Below are 13,830 nucleotides of genomic sequence, written 5' to 3'. Positions count from 1 at the left end.
AACTTTATTTCTAATATTAATATTAATAATAATATTAATATTTAATTAATATTATTAATTAAAATAATAAATGTTACCATACAGCTATTATCATGTTAGTGTTTCAAACATTGTACCAGTTAAATAAATTGATAATGAAAACATGTTTTGTTATCACTGGTAAGGGTAATAATGTTTTAACTTAACCAATCCTAATCACAGCTGTGGTATAATGTAGCAAGTTAGCCGATTCTTTTGAAAGGATAAACATAAAAATAATGTACAACAAAGATTTCAATCATCTTAGTTATTGCCTGCTGTACAAAATATAAACTTTAAAGTTATTTATTTTGTGAATATAAAGAAAAGCTCCCACTTACAAATATTGCAATCCAGTAAAACTGGAGTATATCTGTTAAAAAGTAAAAACACCATAACTTTGAACAATGAAGCAAATGTCAACAGCATATGTTTATTAAACATTATAAAGTCATGTGACTTATTTGTTCCATAGTGTAAAGACCCTACCTCCTCAGCAGCACAGTGATAAGTTCATGGACTTCCAATGGTAGAATCTATGTTTCAATACCGTTGGTGGGCAGACTACAGATAGCCCATTGTGTAGCTTTGTGTTTAATCTCAAACAAATCATAGTGTGTGTTCCTGTATCTAAGTAAGCTGATTGTAAGATGACAACATCTCAAAGTATTTTGTGTCTGTTATTATACTGAACTTACAGTAAATGTTCCTTTGTTACTTACTCAGCCCGTCTCTAAACTGTATAACCTTAAGCTTTCTTTATCTTTTTATCTTCTTGTGGCAAAATTTCTGCAGATTTAATACACTAGTACTTTCACAATTCACTTATGAAAATACATTTTTCAAAAATTAAACTGAAAACACTAAAACCTATATCTCTACAAGTTTTTAAGTCACTAAAACCTATATTTTTATAAGTTTTTAAGTCACTAAAAACCTATATCTCTACAAGTTTTTAAGTCACTAAAACCTATATTTCTACAAGTTTTTAAGTCACTAAAACCTATATTTCTACAAGTTTTTAACTCACCAAAACCTATATCTCTACTAGTTTTTAACTCACCAAAACCAGTATTTTTACTAATTTTTTGCCCAGTTCGTTCATATTTAAACTTCCTTAATAGTTGATTTTGAAGTTTTAAATCATTAGTAAATGATTAACCCATTTGACATGGCATCATTAGCAAGATTTCAACTCTATGAATTATGACATAAATTTCAGAAAATTGGAAAGTGTTGTTTATAAGATATTTTTGAGTTAAAATTGTTGGAAAATAGTAAGAATTTACATACATAACAGGCTTTCATATTTTTTCACCACTTGATAAATTTTAAAAACAAAGGAATTTCTCTCTTTAGACTACATGTTATTTTACAATTAAATGAGATTTTTTAGCCTAAACTTTGCTTAGCAAATGTATGGCATATACAAGTTAATTAACTGCATTGTTTAACACTGAAAACAATAAAATATTTATTTACTTGCAAATCATCTGTTGCAAGAATACTGTAAACTCTTCTAGGGTTATTATCACAGACAGTTCAGTATTGTTTACATGTTTAATTGTATGTTTAACCTGTTGACTGCCAAGTATTTCAGCTGCTACAGCAACCCCGAATCAAGTTCAAAACACAACTCCAATGCTTCTTCATTTTGTAACTTTTTTTGTGGCACCATTTTGGATCAAAAGTGAAACAATTTGTAAGTAGATCAAATGCATGTATGGTGCTGACATCTAGCGTTAAACTTAGGTATTATTGAGAAGGAATTAACTCGTCCGTGACACTGTGTTACCATTCGGCTTGGACGAAGTTATCTCGCTCTTGCACTGAACAGGTTAAACAATTCTATGCTGTATTTATAACTAAGCAGTCATTTTACTTAAGCAGTAAACAATGGAGAGGAACTAACAGTTAGTACTTATTTCAGTTATCAGACAAATCCCTAATCAGCAAACCTAAACCCAGTATTTCTAAATATTCTTCAGGTATTCTGAATTTAAATTAAATTCTGTTAAATTAGAATAACATCAGTTTATTTTGTAAAATAAAATTTTTTGTTGCAACATTATTGTACAAAGCTTCGAAACTTAAGGAATAGTAATAATAATAAACAAATCTGTTCAGATAATATGGTGTTAATGTGTTAACAGTGTTTAACTTCTTCACCCTAGCTGTAGTAATGATTCATTCTTTACACTGATGGTGTGATATCAGTTAACTTTTTTAAAAATATAACTTTGCAATGCGTAGGCTAAATGTTCAGTATTTTTTACATGAAAAAAAAAGAGGTGTTTACTTTTAGATAAGTGGTAATCATATAGTCCTAAGATACTTGTAAGTCAGAGTTACCATATTAATGCTAATATATTCTGTAAAGGATTAATTCAGGCTATGATCCAGTGATTTCAAAGTTTATGTTTTTATTACTGGTAATGTGATCGATATGAAAAATAAGAAGGCTTAATAATGGGCTTTTCAACTTTTTTAATTAAAATAGATGGTTATTATTATTTGTAATCATATTTAGAAACAATAATTAAAGAATTGGTAACCAGGATGACTGTTTTCAAAATCATTTTTTAAAGTTATTACTTGTATAATCACACCATGTTTTCACTTATTCTAGACGTCAACAATAAGAAAAAAAAGAAATCTTTCTCATGAAAATTGTAACTTCTGAACAATGAGTTTGTTTCTGTACCAGGTCTGTTAAAGAAGCTGCAGAGGGCTAAACTATTCTAACTGTAATGAAAATAACTTTTTAAAGTCTTGATATAGTGTTGTGGAAAAGCTGAGGTCTACAAATATACCATCAAAATTGATGTTTATATTGTTCAATTAGTTTATAAATAATCAGCAATTGGCTGAGACCTTAACTGCATTGATTGCAAAAGCCTAAAAAAAATAAGTGATTTATAACTCAATCATTCAAAATTGCTATCACCTAGTGTTCCTTTTTTGATACTATATGGTATTGTAAAGGTGACTAGCTATTTTTTAAATTAATTTTTGAAAGAAATAAGAAGCTTTAGATCCACACTCAGGTCAACACGTGCTTATACAACATTAAATATAACACAGAGTAAAAAAGTAGTGCTGTCAGCCAGTTGCCTTTCTTCTAGTTAGTAGTTTAAAATTATTGACAGGGAAAATAGTTTTAGTAGCTTTGGAATGATAAATAAACAGCAAGCTAGGTTATTTTTAATGACAGTTGAATCCAAGACCCTTGAATCATAAACCATACCCAGTGGTTTAGCTTTGTACTTAAGTGATATATTTTTATTACTTGGTTATTTTTATGAAAGACAACTTAATTGTAATTACAATAAATCAGTTATTGGAATAGTAAACAAATGGTGATAATCAGAAGCACTAATGATGTTCTAAATGTGTTTTTAATTAATTGATTAGTTTATATGTGGTTGCTGCTCACGTGTAACCAATCAAATAGTTCAGTTCTAGTTTTGAAGAAGGTTTTCTTGTTTTTTCTGAAACGTTGTCAATTTACTTTTGTTTTATTTGTTTAAAGTTATTTGACCCATTATTTTTATACTCTTAATTTGAATTTTTTAACACCAAGTTTCGTGTAAAATGTTATGGTGTGTGAATTACAAAGGATTTATTACACGGGTTGTAACTCTTGTAAATTGGTAATCAGTAAGTCAGTTAATATCCAGTTATTGAATGATGTAAGTTTGTAAATATTTTACTTTTATAGACCGATGATTTGATACTTGAAATTGTTTCATGAGATTTTCAACAGTAGTGTTGTGTTAGAATTTTGCATTTTATGTGTAATAAGAATTGTTTTTATGGCCTAAAAAGAACTTCAAAGACGTGACCATCAAGAGTCATGATATATACTATCTTATTTCCAAGAGCAAATTGTTTAAGCTGCATTTTGAAGATTTCTGTAAAAGAAAGACTGAAAGCTATACAAAGAGGATTGTATAGTTAGTCATTTTGTGTTATTTTTTTTAAATTGTAAATTGTCATGTGCTTAACTACTGATTAATAGTGATTACTTTAGTTGAAGCTTCAAACTTATCAGTTTTTTTAAAGTTTATGAAGGAAAGTTAAATTCCGTATGTAAGTTACATATTAAAATACAATATTTTTTATTTAAAATTGTTAGAATAAAGTCCTTACGTTCTTTCTTCCATCTGTTTAGCCTGGTGAACCTGCAATCGTTGGAACTGCGTGAAAATCTCCTGAAATGTTTACCACCATCTTTTGCTTTGACTAAACTTGAATATCTTGATCTTGGTAGCAATGAATTTGAAGAACTTGTAAGTATTTCTATCTTTATTATATATTACTACAAATAATTATACATTAAAATAACAAAATGAAATTAAAATATTAATAGACAGTTTATCTAACTAGCAGAATCTGTTAAGTGCATTGTATGTAGACTTTGGTTAAACTCATAAACTGATATATTTGTTAGGAATGTTCACAGCTAGTTAACCATTGAATACATCCTTGAGTTATAAGTTACTCTGGTGTGCTATAAATACCAACTCATTTCATTGAAATTTGTAATTTTAAGAATTGGTAAATACTACGTATCTGCTACTTTTATTACATTACTAAAACGATTGTAGCTGGTAATTTTGTGAGTTTTCATTAAATTATTAAACGTATTACCTAAAATTTATTATGTTAATTTTCTCCGTACCTGTGTAAAATTATTCTATTGCATTTTTTTAAATATTACTATTAATCAAAGAATACTTCAGATGATTATTATTGTTTTATGTTTTTTTAGCCTGCTCTTATTGGTCAGTTAAAAATTCTTCAGGAACTTTGGTTAGACAGTAACCGTCTTTCTACTGTGCCAAAGGTGAGAAAATAGGTAACAAAATGTGTTAATTATCGTGTTGTTATCGAGTGTTTATAGTGATCTGAAGAGTGAGAAGATATGTTTCAGTACATATTAATCTGTAAGACATGTTGTGATCTGTTGGTGATATCAAATTGAGATAGCAAAAATAATTTTGTGTTTTAAAATATTTTAGAGAGATCAGGTCATAGGTAACTGATAGATCTATGTCAGTTTACACATTGTGTTTTACTGTTTACAAGTGGAACTAGTTTGTTCCAGATTAAGCACAAAGCTAAACAATAAGCTATCTGTGCTGTGCCCACCACGGGTATTGAAACCTTGTTTCTAGCATTAGAAGTCCACAGACGCACTTGCTGTGCCACAAGGGAGCTAGCTGGAAGTAACGATTACTGCAGTTGATAAAGTTTCAAAAGAAATATCTGAAGGAAAATCAATACAGATATTGACTGGACGTATAAAATTTAATTTTCTGATTAAAAATAAATTAAATTCTGAAACAAAAAGAAAAGTTTCTTTTTTTTTAATGTGTCTCTAAACAAACGTGAGAAAAATTCACATATCAAATAATAAAAAAAACTATATGAAATAATATTAATTTTTTAAACCTGAAACTAAATACTTACGACAGGCTTATTGAATAAGTTTCATAATGATGTTTTATAAGAAGAAAACAAGGGTTAACATTAAAACTCCTCCTAGTCCAGAAAGGGTTAATATGAGGCACTAGGGACAAAAAAGTAAACCCCTTTTTTTCAAAATGTGCTATCCAAATAATTTTAGTAAGATAGTATGTGTGTGTGTATGCTTATACAGGGTGTTTGGAAAGTCACTGTTTAGTTTTGTAATCATATTTTTTTCAGTCTATCTCAGCCAGCAACTGACAATGGTATTCAGAAACAAAATAAGAATGATCCAAGCCTGTATTGATGCCAACGGGGGTCACTTTCAACATTGTTTATAATTGTCATTCATATTTACCTCCTGTGTTCTATATTGAAACATGGCTGTTAATAAATATATAAGTGCACAGTGACTTTCCGAACACCCTGTATAATACATATGTGTGTGTTTCTGAATTTTATAAATGAATTTATAAACAATGATTTATGCTAATTACTTGTTTAGTTTTGCTATAAAGTGACATACTGATTAAGTTTTTAAATTTTAGATGTATATACATAAAATAATAAGTTTATAACTTTGGTTTTGTAGTGCTCAGTAAACAAGATACTAATAGTTTTTTAGCAGTGAAGATTTTCTTTAAAACATTGATAGTTTTCAAGGTTCTTGTGTGTTCTCAGGAAATCAAGAACCTGAAGAAATTAAGCTGTTTAGATATTAGTGAAAATAGATTAGAATTTTTACCTGAAGAAATTTGTGGTTTGGAAAGCCTCACAGATCTTCATCTATCACAAAACTGCCTTGAAGGTCTTCCTAGAAGTTTTGGCGAACTTCGGAAATTAACCATATTAAAGGTAGGAATCTTCAAGTCATGTGCTCAGTTCTGATAATTCTACATGCCTGTTGATTATTTTTGCAAATGTATCAGTGGACACTTTGTAAAAATTACAAGTATTTTGTATACAAAAATATCCGTTTTTTTAATGAAATATTTTTACTAAAGGTTTGTTTATTAAATAGTTTGTTCTGTTACTAGTCTTGAGTGCAAAGTGATTTCATGTTGTGAATAAAAAAACTATTCTTCATCTCAAAAATTTCAAATATTATTTGCATAATCTCTAAAACCTCTTAACCCTTTCAGCACTGAATAACACATTATAATGTTTGGCATGGTGCTGAATATATATGTTTGATACTTCAACTAATTACGGTATCAGTACTAAAAGCACGACATCTCAGGAATAACTCAACAAAAGTCCCTGAAATGTTCAGTGATTGTACTCAATACTATATATGTTAAATTTAATACATAAGAATAACAGGAATAAAGGAAGGTCGCCTGCCGTGCTGAGCCTTCAAGTCGACTGTGGTCGGCAACCTCGCCGAAAGGGTTAAGTACATTTCAAAAGTTTGTTTTCAGTAAGACTTAATAGTTTGTTATTTTATATACCCTCATAAACAACATAAAAAATTAGGAAATGTAATGTTTCTTGTGCTCGAATGACTACATGTTATAACATGAAAATACAACTGTTTAGTCTAAGTAGCTCAAGTCTCATAATGTTATATATTTATTATACTGACTCTACTGTCATGCATAGCTAACATTACATAACTTGCATTGATTCGGGGGCATGTGCACTTGTTACATATCCAGTAATATACAACTGACCTTTTGTCTTCCCCGTGTTGGCTGTGTTTTAGTGGACCAGTATTTTGTAATATACAGTCACATTTCAATTATTATACATTATTAAACTTGTTTGTCTTAAAGTAAAGAACAACAAATCAAGAAATAAAGCAAACAATAATCTCTTCTCACTATGACCTTTGTAGTCGATTGCTGTTTGACATAGGTTGCTAAGCTTTTTAAAATTTTTCACATGGAGAAAATCAAACAAAATGTTTTTATGATTTGTATATACAGTTGAATAACCTTAAAATCATAAATAACTACAGTGATGCCATAGAATTCCACTATCATTTATTAAGCTTAGTAACTAAGGTGTATTTAGATTATGCAAAATATGAAACTTTGAGCAGACTAAAGACACAACCTTCCTTCTTGAAGAACATGGTAACTTTTTCACAGATTAAAATGGCTAAGAAAACCACGCAGGGACATTCTAATCTGTTGATTGGTTATTCATGTGTCACATGTTGAAGTAAGTGTGTGCAAGGGACTGTTTCCAAAAATGGAAAGAGTTGAACAGAGACACTGTTTGATTCAATACATAAGCCATGTCTGAGCAGAATAAAAGACATGAGGTTTTTATATTCTAGCTTGTTAATATAAATATTTTAAGTTCATAATTTGTACAAAACCATGGTCTTATTATTTTGACGTTGCAAACATCTAATTTTAAACAGTGCTGCCTTCAGTGTACCACATGACTTACTGAAATCTGTATTTAGGTGTGTTCTTTTAATATTTACTTTCAAATTAAAAAAATCAATTCATGTGTAATATTAAAGTTTAATGCAATTCAACAAAAATTATAATGTGGCCTTTGACCTGTGACCTCTCTCAAAAGGGTTAATAACTGCATTGTACTTGTGTGTTTCAAGTATTTATGATTAGCTTCTATTGAATTACCTTAAATTAATTATAACTACTGCATCTTATGCCTCTGTTGTCAGTTTAAGAAACAACCACTTGAAAATAAAAAGCTTTACATTCAAAACAATGTATAATTCAATTAGAGATTTTTTTGTTCCTTTTCTGCAGAATTTTTCATTGGATGAAAGAAAAAAAAAGAAATTTGTTATAAAAAAAAAATCATGATTTATTATTTATATTTACAGTGTATTTATTATTCTTGTTTTGTAATCCTAGTCTGCTAATTAAGGACCAAAACTGAAGTTCATATTAATTAAAACTGTTCATTTACACTAATTACTCTGATGCGTTACTGTTGGATAAGTTACCGTATCACAGTTTAAGTTATTAATTGTAAGAATTTAAATGAATAGATAACATTATTCAACACTGCTTCTGGTGATTTTTCATCACAACCACTTTGCTGGTGTTTGAGACTTCACAGAAACAGATGAAGTATTCATGTATAAATCATTGTTTTTAGTTGTTATTCTTGTGTTATACCAGACAGCATCAGTTTAAAGTCTTTCTCTGATATTGGAAAGGTTGAGAAACAATTCATCACACCACTAAGAGCTTGAAACTTATAAATGATTAGAGTCATTAGTTTTTCAGTTTGGTAACTTGCTGGATTGTTTTTAAATGGTATTTCTCGCTTACTTAAAATGTGCTTTTGTTTTCTTGTTAGTCTGACCAGAATAAAATTAGTGCTCTACCTCCAGGGATAGGCAAGTGTGTTAACATGCAGGAACTGATATTAACAGAAAACCTGCTGACAGATCTACCATCTTCGATTGGCAACCTTGTTAAGTTGGCCAATCTAAATTTAGACAGGAACGGAATTACCAAACTACCTTCACAGATAGGTAATCTAACACAGTTAGGAGTGTTGTCTTCGTGACAACAATCTTAGCTACCTTCCTGTTGAGATGGGGAAGTTGAAGGAGCTTCGAGTGTTAGACGTGTGTGGAAACAGGTTAGCTTACTTATGTTCTTCAATGGTATTGTTGAATTATTAACACAATTATGGATTATTATTTTAAATTAAGAAATAAAAGTGTGTGATAGTACAGAAACTGTTGATGTGTTTGATAATATACGTCAGTTTGATTGTTAGTAAAATACAGAAACTGTTGATGTGTTTAATAATATACGTCAGTTTGATTGTCAGTAAAATACAGAAACTGTTGATGTGTTTAATAATATACGTCAGTTTGATTGTTAGTAAAATACAGAAACTGTTGATGTGTTTAATAATATACATCAGTTTGATTGTTAGTAAAATACAGAAACTGTTTATGTGTTTATGATAGTAATATACATCAGTTTGATTGTTAGTAAAATACAGAAACTGTTGATGTGTTTATGATAGTAATATACGTCAGTTTGATTGTTAGTAAAATACAGAAACTGTTGATGTGTTTAATAATATATGTCAGTTTGATTGTTAGTAAACTACAGAAGCTGTTGATATGTTTATGATAGTAATATACGTCAGTTTGATTGTTAGTAAACTACAGAAACTGTTGGTGTGTTTAATAATATATGTCAGTTTGATTGTTAGTAAAATACAGAAACTGTTGATGTGTTTATAATAGTAATATACAACTGTCAGTTTGATTGTTAGTAAAATACAGAAACTGTTGATGTGTTTAATAATATATGTCAGTTTGATTGTTAGTAAAATACAGAAACTGTTGATGTGTTTGATAATATATGTTAGTTTGATTGTTAGTAAACTACAGAAACTATTGATATATTTATGATAGTAATATATGTCAGTTTGATTGTTAGTAAAATACAGAAATTGTTGATGTGTTTAATAATATATGTCAGTTTGATTGTTAGTAAAATACAGAAACTGTTGATGTGTTTAATGATATATGTCAGTTTGATTGTTAGTAAAATACAGAAACTGTTGATGTGTTTATGATAGTAATATACGTCAGTTTGATTGTTAGTAAAATACAGAAACTGTTGATGTGTTTATGATAGTAATATACGTCAGTTTGATTGTTAGTAAAATACAGAAATTGTTGATGTGTTTAATAATATATGTCAGTTTGATTGTTAGTAAAATACAGAAACTGTTGATGTGTTTATGATAGTAATATAATGCCAGTTTGATTGTTAGTAAACTACAGAAACTGTTGATGTGTTTATGATAGTAATATACATCAGTTTGATTGTTAGTAAAATGCAGAAACTGTTGATGTGTTTAATAATATATGTCAGTTTGATTGTTAGTAAACTACAGAAACAGTTGATGTGTTTATGATAGTAATATACCTCAGCTTGATTGTTAGTAAACTACAGAAATTGTTGATGTATTTATGATAGTAATATATGTCAGTTTGATTGTTAGTAAACTACAGAAACTGTTGATGTGTTTATGATAGTAATATATATTAGTTTGATTGTTCGTAAACTACAGAAACTGTTGAATGTGTTTATGATAGTAATATATGTCAGTTTGATTGTTAGTAAAATACAGAAACTGTTGATGTGTTTATGATAGTAATATACGTCAGTTTGATTGTTAGTAAAATACAGAAACTGTTGATGTGTTTAATAATATATCTCAATTTGATTGTTAGTAAAATACAGAAATTATTGATGTGTTTAATAATATATGTCAGTTTGATTGTTAGTAAAATACAGAAATTGTTGATGTGTTTAATAATATACGTCAGTTTGATTGTTAGTAAAATACAGAAACTGTTGATGTGTTTATGATAGTAATATACGTCAGTTTGATTGTTAGTAAAATACAGAAACTGTTGATGTGTTTAATAATATATGTCAGTTTGATTGTTAGTAAAATACAGAAACTGTTGATGTGTTTATGATAGTAATATATATTAGTTTGATTGTTCGTAAACTACAGAAACTGTTGATGTGTTTATGATAGTAATATATGTCAGTTTGATTGTTAGTAAAATACAGAAACTGTTGATGTGTTTATGATAGTAATATACGTCAGTTTGATTGTTAGTAAAATACAGAAACTGTTGATGTGTTTAATAATATATCTCAGTTTGATTGTTAGTAAAATACAGAAATTATTGATGTGTTTAATAATATATATCAGTTTGATTGTTAGTAAAATACAGAAATTGTTGATGTGTTTAATAATATATACGTCAGTTTGATTGTTAGTAAAATACAGAAACTGTTGATGTGTTTATGATAGTAATATACGTCAGTTTGATTGTTAGTAAAATACAGAAACTGTTGATGTGTTTAGTAATATATGTCAGTTTGATTGTTAGTAAACTACAGAAACTGTTGATGTGTTTAATAATATAGGTCAGTTTGATTGTTAGTAAAATACAGAAACTGTTGATGTGTTTATGATAGTAATATACGCCAGTTTGATTGTTAGTAAAATACAGAAACTGTTGATGTGTTTAATAATATATGTCAGTTTGATTGTTAGTAAAATACAGAAACTGTTGATGTGTTTATGATAGTAATATGTATTAGTTTGATTGTTCGTAAACTACAGAAACTGTTGATGTGTTTATGATAGTAATATATGTCAGTTTGATTGTTAGTAAAATACAGAAACTGTTGATGTGTTTATGATAGTAATATACGTCAGTTTGATTGTTAGTAAAATACAGAAACTCTTGATGTGTTTAATAATATATCTCAGTTTGATTGTTAGTAAAATACAGAAATTATTGATGTGTTTAATAATATATGTCAGTTTGATTGTTAGTAAAATACAGAAATTGTTGATGTGTTTAATAATATATGTCAGTTTGATTGTTAGTAAAATACAGAAATTGTTGATGTGTTTAATAATATATGTCAGTTTGATTGTTAGTAAAATACAGAAATGTTGATGTGTTTAATAATATATGTCAGTTTGATTGTTAGTAAAATACAGAAACTGTTGATGTGTTTAATAATATATGTCAGTTTGATTGTTAGTAAAATACAGAAACTGTTGATGTGTTTATGATAGTAATATACGTCAGTTTGATTGTTAGTAAAATACAGAAACTGTTGATGTGTTTAATAATATATGTCAGTTTGATTGTTAGTAAAATACAGAAACTGTTGATGTGTTTATGATAGTAATATATATTAGTTTGATTGTTCGTAAACTACAGAAACTGTTGATGTGTTTATGATAGTAATATATATCAGTTTGATTGTTAGTAAAATACAGAAACTGTTGATGTGTTTATGATAGTAATATACGTCAGTTTGATTGTTAGTAAAATACAGAAACTGTTGATGTGTTTAATAATATATGTCAGTTTGATTGTTAGTAAAATACAGAAACTGTTGATGTGTTTGATAATATCGTCAGTTTGATTGTTAGTAAAATACAGAAACTGTTGATGTGTTTAATAATATATGTCAGTTTGATTGTTAGTAAAATACAGAAACTGTTGATGTGTTTAATAATATATGTCAGTTTGATTGTTAGTAAAATACAGAAACTGTTGATGTGTTTAATAATATATGTCAGTTTGATTGTTAGTAAACTACAGAAACTGTTGATGTGTTTAATAATATAGGTCAGTTTGATTGTTAGTAAAATACAGAAACTGTTGATATGTTTATGATAGTAATATACGTCAGTTTGATTGTTAGTAAAATATAGAAACTGTTGATGTATTTATGATAATGACATGTATTTCAGTTTGATTATGTTAGTGAAATACTGAAACTGTTGATGTATTTATGATAATGACATGTATTTCAGTTTGATTATGTTAGTGAAATACTGAAACTGTTGATGTATTTATGATAATATATATATATGTCAATTTGATAAGGTTAGTGATAAGTTCTTATATATGAACATTTAAAGTGTTGTGGAACGTAGTTTAAATATAAATATTTACTCCTGTTTCTAAAGAATATAAAGAAAACCAAAGAAAGGTGAACATATTAAGAATATCCAATGAACATTCTATTAAAGTATGCCATATTCTGAATGAATTCCGTTCCTCAGTTCATATAAATAACTGAACCTGTTCAGTGTTACAGTTGTATACAGCATTCAAAATCCTAGAAATAAAAACCTGATTGGTCAAAAGTTATATATGCTAGAAATTATGAAATAAAGTAAGATACGAAGAGAGAGTAACACCATAATTTAATCTGAAATAATTCAGACAATAAGAGAAATATAAAGACATATATATAAGTATATATATCCATACTAGAATCAGTGAAATCAGCAGTATACTTTTTACAGTTTAAAAACTTGCTGTAAGGAGGGTGAGTGAAGGTAAATGTTCAGTGTTATTGTTCAGATATCAACTGTGATTGAGAAATGGAACACCATAATATATATGTATTTAATAATGATTTATCTTTGGAACTTTTCCAAAAGCAGAAAGAGAGTTCTTGTTAATAGTTATGTTTGTGTTCACACTTGACTTGTTGAAAACATAAAATGATTGCTTACCTCGGCTGAGTTAACAATTGTATAACCATTGGCTGTGTAATTTATTTGGTGCATTGTTCTTACTCTTGGTTTAAGTTACTAAACTGGAAGCGGTAAACATTATTGAGGATAAACTTCACCACAGAAGTGATCACAATTTAGGTTATAAGAGTTGATTGTGTTAAGATATAGAATAATTTTTTGTTTTATGGAATTGCTGTTTCAACACGTAATTTTGTTAGAAGAAACAGTGAGTATAGCTACGTGCTGTGGAGTTAAAAGCCCAGTTAGTTTTTTCTTTGTAGCCCACGTTTTTAATATTGTCAA

At 28.3% G+C, this 13,830-nt stretch overlaps 1 protein-coding gene across 1 annotated transcript in view; it reads left to right on the top strand.

Annotated features, from left to right (window-relative positions):
- Positions 1-13,830, top strand: part of LOC143246652 (protein scribble homolog) — a 252,713-nt gene that overhangs the window by 14,764 nt on the left and 224,119 nt on the right. Inside the window, 5 exon segments of the mRNA XM_076493711.1 lie at positions 4,193-4,310; positions 4,793-4,867; positions 6,172-6,345; positions 8,779-8,981; positions 8,983-9,066. Coding sequence (XP_076349826.1) covers positions 4,193-4,310; positions 4,793-4,867; positions 6,172-6,345; positions 8,779-8,981; positions 8,983-9,066 — 654 coding nt within the window.

The sequence above is a fragment of the Tachypleus tridentatus genome, chromosome 3 (genome assembly GCF_004210375.1).
Source record: "Tachypleus tridentatus isolate NWPU-2018 chromosome 3, ASM421037v1, whole genome shotgun sequence".
Lineage (NCBI taxonomy): Eukaryota > Metazoa > Arthropoda > Merostomata > Xiphosura > Limulidae > Tachypleus > Tachypleus tridentatus.
The sequence above is the reverse complement of the archived record's forward strand: the minus strand, read 5'-3'. Positions and strand labels throughout refer to the sequence as shown.